General features: G+C 35.6%; 2 protein-coding genes across 3 annotated transcripts; one reads left to right on the top strand and one right to left on the bottom strand.

Annotated features, from left to right (window-relative positions):
* Nucleotides 1–32: 32 nt before the first annotated feature.
* On the top strand, nt 33–6,537 carry riox1 (ribosomal oxygenase 1). Its single transcript, XM_058755874.1, has 15 exons — nt 33–177; nt 528–668; nt 750–904; nt 1,471–1,570; nt 1,660–1,773; nt 2,196–2,302; nt 2,393–2,500; nt 3,342–3,376; nt 3,490–3,668; nt 4,481–4,585; nt 4,669–4,810; nt 5,604–5,724; nt 5,963–6,062; nt 6,141–6,227; nt 6,319–6,537. Exons 1-15 carry the CDS (start codon nt 106–108, stop codon nt 6,370–6,372), a joined length of 1,620 nt encoding a protein of 539 aa, XP_058611857.1. The 5' UTR covers nt 33–105; the 3' UTR covers nt 6,373–6,537.
* A 414-nt stretch (nt 6,538–6,951) lies between these two features.
* Nucleotides 6,952–8,172, bottom strand: LOC131527046 (NADH dehydrogenase [ubiquinone] 1 beta subcomplex subunit 1-like). Of its 2 annotated transcripts, XM_058755875.1 has the most exons (4): nt 8,042–8,130; nt 7,478–7,590; nt 7,195–7,345; nt 6,952–7,106 (listed from the first exon to the last, which is right to left on the bottom strand). In XM_058755875.1, exons 3-4 carry the CDS (start codon nt 7,332–7,334, stop codon nt 7,070–7,072), a joined length of 177 nt encoding a protein of 58 aa, XP_058611858.1. In that variant the 5' UTR covers nt 7,335–7,345; nt 7,478–7,590; nt 8,042–8,130; the 3' UTR covers nt 6,952–7,069. The 2 variants fall into 2 exon arrangements, with proteins under 2 accessions (XP_058611858.1, XP_058611859.1); XM_058755876.1 differs by lacking the exon at nt 7,478–7,590 and having other exon boundaries at nt 8,042–8,172.
* Between the last annotated feature and the right edge of the window lie 92 nt (nt 8,173–8,264).

Raw genomic sequence — 8,264 nt, forward strand, 5'->3', positions numbered from 1 at the left:
GGAGCTCCAGACCTGTAGGTGGCAGTGTGAGCTCTGTTTGTCTGTTTTGACTCATGCCGAAGAAAAACGCTCACGTGTCTTGTGTCTGCTCTTCACATCTGAGCCATGGAAAGAAAACACATGTCCGCATTATCTATTTATCAGTCATTATCAGGAGGGACAAAACCACAAGTTCAGGTAAAAATGTTGCATGATAAAAACCGTTTTACGAAGGAACATAACCATCATTTCACTGCAAAGTTGTTCAAGCTCATCAGTAGTGGCTTATACAGTAATTACCATAATAGAAAATAAGTGTTTTCCGAATAATATTTTTTACGTGTATTTATAATATTAGTTTTTTACTGTACAAATTTGGTCTTCATTCATGAAAATATATTGCTGCCTTTTAGCATGTGTGCCCTCGCATCAGCATGGATTTGGGATTTAAAACCCCTGTATTAAAAATACCATGGTATTACCAACTGGAATTACCAAAATTTTTTTGTAAGGGTTGTAAGAGTAATTGCATGACTTTTGCCTTGCAGGCTAAGTCTCCGCCAGCAAAGAAAATCAAAAGGAAGGAGAATGGCATCCAACCAAACAAGAAATTCAATAAAAAGAAAAGAATGAGACCTCTGAAGTCCAGCATGAGGCTCAGCAGCAGTGGAAAGGAGAAATCTGAGGCCGTAAGTGTCTAACCGTATGATGACAGATACTGGAGCATCAATGCATGGAGATTTGAAGCTTATGATCTTCTGTTTTTACAGGAGAAGGACTGTGAGACACATAACGGTGAAGGATTTGACAGTCCAGCTGTTGATGCGCTCCTAACAGATCTGGCGAAGGTCAACAACAGCAGAGATAGAGCCAACAGGTTGTTCCAGTGGCTTATTCACCCAGTCCAAGACAAGAGCTTCTTCAGGTGTGAATCAAAATCTCATTTGTTTCTTAATTGATGAGCTGAATTGTATGAAAGCTTGTTTCTGCCATGGGATAAAAAATGTAAAAGGTAGTTGCAACTCTTTATCTCACAATTCTGAGAAAAAAATTCAGAACTGCGAAATACAAACTCAGAGCTGCGATATAAACTCATTCTGAATTCTGAGAAGAAAAGTCTGAACTGAACTGTGAGAGAAAAACTCACAATTGTGGGAAAAAAGTTAAAAAGACGCAATTACTTTAGGCGGAAACATAAAAACAAAATTGTGAGACGTAAACTCAGATTTCTTCAGACTTTCCTTCTCTTAATTTCACATTTATATCTTGCAGTTCTGTTTATATCTCGCAATTCTGAGGAAAATTTGTCACAATTACCTCTTTTAACTTTGTTATTCTGTGGTTGAAAAGGGCTTCCATAGAATTGAATCAACATTGAACTGTTGAATAATTCATATAATATATATTTCTATAATATTTCATCCACAAAGTGTATTAGAAGTGGCTTTGGATCAGAGATGATTTACAGGTCTTGTTCTCTCCACATTATAGAGATAATTGGGAGAAGAAACCGATTCTGATCCAACGACAGAATCCAGACTATTACAAAGGATTCTTTTCGACGGCTGAGTTTGACCGCATCTTAAGAAAAGTAAGCAGTATTTTTTTTTCTTTAATTTAGAAGGAATTAATGTATCTAATGTCGCTGTCAGATGTAATAATGTTCAGTGTTTTGTCCAGGATAACGTGCAGTATGGAGTGAATCTGGATGTGACGAGCTACACAGATGGAAAAAGAGAGACGCACAATCCTCCAGGAAGAGCGTTACCATACACTGTGTGGGATTTTTATGAGGTATATTTTCACAACTGTTTTCAACATTGATAATAATCAGAAATGTGTCTTGAGAAGCAAATCAGCGTATTAGAATGATTTCTGAAGGATCATGTGACACTGAAGACTGGAGTAATGATGCTGAAAATACAGATTTACATCACAGGAATGAAATACATTTGACAGTATTTTCAAATAGAAAATGGCTATTTTAAATGATAATCATATTTCACAATATTACTGTTTTTGAAAACATTTGAAAATCTTACCAACATCAAACTATACGGTACAATAGGATAAAGGTGATAATATGCTGTTGTGCAAACATTCTTAAAATTGGAGGAACTGTCATTACAATATAACACACCTGTAAAGCCTAAGTGTTTAATTGACTGTTAAAGTGTGAAGTTTATTCACAGATGTTGTTTGTCATCTGTTGTCAGAGTGGCTGTTCTCTCAGAATGCTCAATCCTCAAGCGTTTTCCTCCACTGTGTGGCAAGTGCTCTCTATTCTTCAGGAGAAGTTTGGCAGTATGGCGGGTGCAAACGTGTATGTGACAATGATTCATTAACACTATATTATTACACAAATTTGCTAAAATCTCTGTCAGTTATTGTTTAGCTGAAATATGTTTTTCAGATACCTGACACCAGCGGGGACGCAGGGTTTTGCTCCTCACTATGACGATATAGAGGCGTTCATTTTGCAGTTGGAGGGCAAAAAGCACTGGAGATTGTACAACCCTCGGTGAGTGAGCAGTTACGCTTTAAAGGAGTAGATTATTAACAAAAATTTACATTTGTTCTATCCTCAGGCCATCCAAAATGTAGATCAGTTTGTTCCTTCATCAGATTTGGAGAAATGCAGCATTGCATCAGTGTCTCCGCAATGGATGCTCTGCAGTGAATGGGTGCCGTCAGAATGAGAGTCCAAACAGCTGATAAAAAACATCACAATTATCCACACCACTCCAGTCCATCAGTTAATGTCTTGAAAGGTGAAAAGTTACATGTTTGTGTACAAACCATTGCTTCTGGCTAAAATACATCTATCCATTATATTCCTTTCTTCGGTGAAAAAGTCATCTTGTTTGAATCAAGAGAGAAATATGCACAGATCAAGCGCCGTTTACAAAGCAAAACAGTTCAAAACAGATATGTGGGTGGATTTTGATGTGAGAGGACAGCATATTTTGGTCAGAAGCGATGGTTTAAAGTTAAAACTACTTAATGGTGGATTTGTTTGAAACAGACATGCAGCTTTTGGCTTCACAAGCCATTAATTGATGGACTGGAGTGGTGTGGATTATTGTGATGTTTTTATCAGCTGTTTGGACTCTCATTCTGACGGCACCCATTCACTGCAGAGTATCCATTGCTGAGACACTGATGCAATGCTGCATTTCTCCAAATCTGATGAAGAAACAAACTCATCTACATCTTGGTTGACCTGAGGGTGAAGACATTTCCAGCAAATTTTCATTTCTGAGTGAACTATTCCTTTAAACTTCAGCTGTCATGTCCATAAATAAACTAAAATCTTTACTTGAGATGCAGTATTAACTAGTAGCACCTCTGTTGTTCTTCAGATCTAAAGATGAAGTGTTGCCACTAGTGTCTAGTCGTAAGTACAGACTTTACACTCAAAGCAACAGTTTTATTATTTATAGTGTATTATTAATTAAATCAATCTTTATAAGAGGGGTAAACACTCTCTCTGTTGCATTTCTCCTCAAGCTAATTTCAGTCAGAATGAGATCGGGCAGCCCATCATGGACGTGGTGCTGGAAGCTGGTGATCTGCTGTATTTTCCTCGTGGCTTCATTCATCAGGGCGACTGTCTGCCTGATGCTCATTCGCTGCACGTCACCGTCTCCTCCTTCCAGAGGAACAGCTGGGGAGATCTGCTCCTCAAAGTACGACCCTTCACTTCTGAGTCTGTGCTGTGAATGAATCGAAAAGAATCCATGATGAATCGATTTGTGAAAAAATCGAAATATCTTCACACCAAAATTAAAAGATTTTGTTTTGTTTTTTTGTCATGAAAATCAAGCACACTTAACACCCCCCTTTCCTAATTATCATCATTGATATAATTTAATTACTGTACTTATTTTTTAGAGAATGGTGATCTGGATATTTCGATGTAAGATTCGCCTATATTTACTCAACAACTGAGATGTTGTTTGTCAAATGTTATTCACAATTTAAATTTTATCTTTTAAAAAATGAATAAATACATAAATAGTGCCTTAACATTATGATTTAATCACTGTATTATTTTTTGTATTTATTTATTTATTATTTTATTTATTTTTTGTAATCATTTTTTAAGAAAAGAGAACTTGAGCTGCTTTTTTTTATATTGTTGGTGTGAAATGTGATACAGATATTTCTTTTAAGATAGATTGATCCTGATTCATTGAATGATTTAGATATTGTCAAATGTAATTCACAATTTAATTGTGAATTACATTAAGCATACAATTTAAAAAGTGAATGAATGAATGAATAAATCATGTCCTACCAGGATGATTTATTCATTCAAAATAAATGAATGAATATATAAATGTCCTATGTCCTAACAGCATGATTTAATTATCGTATTACATTTCTTTATTTGCATTACAGAAATAATGCAGATATTAATAATGCAGGTAATTGATTAAAATGTGAACCAGATATTTCTATGTAAGATTCAGCTAGATTACATCTGTTTGATTTGCAGTTGATGCCAGCAGCTCTGGAGATCGCGATGGAGGAAGACGTTGAGTTCAGGAAGGGACTGCCTCTCGATTACCTTCAGTTCATGGGAGTTCAGAACTCTGAGAAGGTACCTGTGTTTCTACTCTATTAATATACAGGCTCCGTTCTGTTTGTTCCTGAGCCGTATTGACACACTGTGCGTGTGAACAGGAAGACCCACGAAGAGACAAATTCATTGCACACGTTGAGGGCCTGATGAAGAAACTGGTCAGTTTTGCGCCAGTCGATGCTGCCGTGGATCAGAAAGCCAGAGTCTTCCTGCACGACTGCCTTCCACCGGTGCTGAGCGCTGGTGAGTCTCACAATAACATGCCACAACTAAAGGTCAGGTGGTGGTTTTTGCTTTAAAATATCCCCTTTGAAAGGTCAGACACATAACTTCTGTCTAAACCAATTCTGTGAGTTTCAGAAAATATATGTGTGGTAAATGTCTAAATATATTCCAGTTTTACAGAAATAACATGGTTCAAGTATTTGTGTTGTATCAGATATTGCAGTAATACAATATCTGTTTTATACTGTATGCTAAACTGATTAATATGGAAGCTTGTTTCTGCAAACAAAAAAGGTAATTGCAATATCTCACAATTATGACTTCTTATTTAGAATTTTGAGTTTACATCCCGCAATTCTGACTTTTCTCAGAATTATGAGTTTATTTCTCGCAATTCTGACTTTTTTTCTCTGAATTTTCAATTTACATCTCACAATTCTTTTTTGTCAGAATTTTGAGTTTATATCTTGAAATTCTGACTTTTTTTCTTAGAATTTTTAGTTTACATCTTGCAATTCTGTTGTGTTTGTTTCTGCTACGGTACTGTATATTAAACCAGTTACCAATGAAGCTTGTTTCCGACATGGAATAAAACAATTCTGACTTCTCTTCTTCTTGTTAACTCACAATTCTGACTTTTTGTATCTCATGGTTTATATCAGAATTGTGAGAAATATGAATTGTGAAATATAAACTCAAAAATTGTAAGGAAAAAGTAAGCAATGTGAGGGGGAAAAAAAACTCTAATTGCCTTCCATAGATTAAAGCTCAAATATTCATTCAATAAAATGTATCTGTGTGTGTTTTGTAGAGGAGAAGGCCAGCAGTGTGTACGGGGCTCCTGCTCGATGGGGAGACGGTGAGGCCCTCGATGTGACTGTTCAACTGAAGGGCCAAACCCAAATCAGACTCGTGCGGGCTGGAGCTGCAAGGTACCAATACACAGTATTTTCTATAACAATTATCAGCCTTGTCAATCTTATATTGCATAAATATACTTGAGTTGTATAAAGTGAATTTGCAGTCTGAATTGAATATAAGAGTAAAACTTCGGGTGCCACAAAGTAATATAAATAATTATGAAGATACACATTTGTTTGGTGTAATAAATGGTATTTTAATTTAACAATATATGCTAGAATAAAAAGAAAAATATATTTGTCTTCGTAGGTTGTGCGGCGATGGAGAAACAGTCTCTCTTTTTTACACTACTGAGAACTCCAGAGTCTATCATAAAGAAGAGTCCAAGAGCATCGAGATGAAAGCAGAGGTAAACATGTACTCTTGTCTGAAATGACTGCAGCTTTTACTTTTAAGCATTGGGCTGATCATGTTTTTTTTTTTTCAGCACATTGATGCCATGGAGTTTCTGATTCATTCATATCCCAAGTTTATTTCTGTGGCCAGTTTACCATGCGAGACAATGGAGGCTAAGGTACTGCATGCTTTTGTTTTATACGCAAGGACTTTAGCCCTTAATGACCTGTTCAAATTGCTTTTATGAATGAATTAATCTTATTTTGCAGATGTCTCTGGCTGAGCTGCTCTTTGAGAAGGGACTGATCCACACAGCTGAATAAAAACAGTATTTTGTGACTAAAGAAAACGAGTGTCCTATGTCATATGCTTATTATCTGGTCTAACTACGTATTTTTTGTCAAATGAAATTACCATGTATGAATTATATACAAATGAATTACATATATAAAACATCTTTAGAAAGCAAACTAAAGAGTTTTTGTAATTTTTTTAGTTTTCTTTGTGTTGTTGAACAGTTGTGGCAAGTCTGATTTTAGTGTGATTTTGGAAAAACAAACACTTCTGTCAATTTGCAAAACTGCATCAGTGCTAAAAGTGTTAAAACAGTTCAGTATTGGAGTCTAACAACATATGCTATTGCATTCAAATATGAAAAAAAGGTTATTGCATTTGTTATTTTGGCCATATCTTAATAGGCCATGTAAAGCAAAATATGAAATCAAAATTATGTGAAATAAACAGATGATGCCACAAAATCACATCAAATCAGGACTTATTTGATATTTAATAACACAATGACTCTGATGTGGAGCAGGAGTTTGGACTGAATAGAAACCAGTCAACTAACAAAATCTCCCATCACTCATCCTTAAAGTGCTGTAAATAAAAACTACAAGGCATTGCAGAATTAAATGCAAAATTTATTGCGCCAGCATGCTTGCAATCAGAGACATGGTGGATGAACAGACAATATACACATTTTAGGCAGAGGGTCCAATAAATATCACTGCAGGAGTCTCACTTCCAGGTGTATTCCTCACCAGGCTTCAGTTCCCTGAAATCAGAAATTACATATTCAGAAACAATTCATTTACAAAAAAAACATTCTGGTTTTAAGACATCTTTATAAGATGTCATATGACCTGCTGTATAAAGCACTCTTGTTCCTGAATGCTGTGAGTTTCTGGTCATTCCATCGGTCCAGATAAACCCCGATGACGAAACCCAGAGGAACCAGAATATTGACCCAGTGCTCACGAATCGCTGCTGCGAAGTTCACCATGATGCCTGTGACTAAAGAAAAGGGACATAATAAATTAAGTTTAATTATTAATGGCTCCTGTTTAAATCAGGGTTCCTCAAATCTTTCCCTGGAGGGCCAATCTGCTGCAGAGTTTAGCTCCAACCCTGATCAAACTCACCTACCTGTGATTTTCTGATGATCTTGAAGACACTGATTAGCATGCTCGGGTGTGTTTGATTAGGTTAGAGCTAAGCTCTGCAGGAAAGTGGATCTCCTGGGCCATATTTGAGGATCCCTGGTTTAAATGTTTGATTAAACAAAATAAATAAATAAATGAATGAATGAATGGTGTTCGATTTTTTTGACATGTAGTCTATACGTGTCTCAGTATATATATGTGAAATATATGATTGTCACTTTTGTGGAGTCAAAGTCAGTGAAATACAGCAATTCTTAAATAACTTTTTTTTTTTTATTTAAGTCTAAATATAGACTTAAATAAAACATCGAAATAGAAATGTCATGATGAAAGCAATCATCTCATATATAAATGTTTGTGTTGACGTGAAGGTGACTGCTCTGGGCCCTTGTCCACACTATCTGCTACCGTCCTCACATAAACACGAGATTTTAATTTCAGTACTTCCACAGAAAACTCTTATAAACACCTAATTTACTTTAATAGTTACAATGAAGTACAAAAACACGTTTATTAATTGAATATACATGAATTTAAAGTCATTTACCTTCCGTTAGTTTCCTCTGTGTTATTAGCACAGCAGCATTAGCTGGAAGGTTAGAGGGCTTTGGACTGTACCAACTATCAACGTGACAGTTTGAAGGGAGTTGCTACAATGTGAAACGCTTCTGTTTAAATACTCTAGCAAGATTGTTTATATATATATATATATTGACTTCACCTACTTAAATTTTTTAAATAGGTATTATAAAATACTTTAAAAATAATTT

Source organism: Onychostoma macrolepis, chromosome 20, assembly GCF_012432095.1.
Source record: "Onychostoma macrolepis isolate SWU-2019 chromosome 20, ASM1243209v1, whole genome shotgun sequence".
Classification (NCBI taxonomy): Eukaryota; Metazoa; Chordata; class Actinopteri; order Cypriniformes; family Cyprinidae; genus Onychostoma; species Onychostoma macrolepis.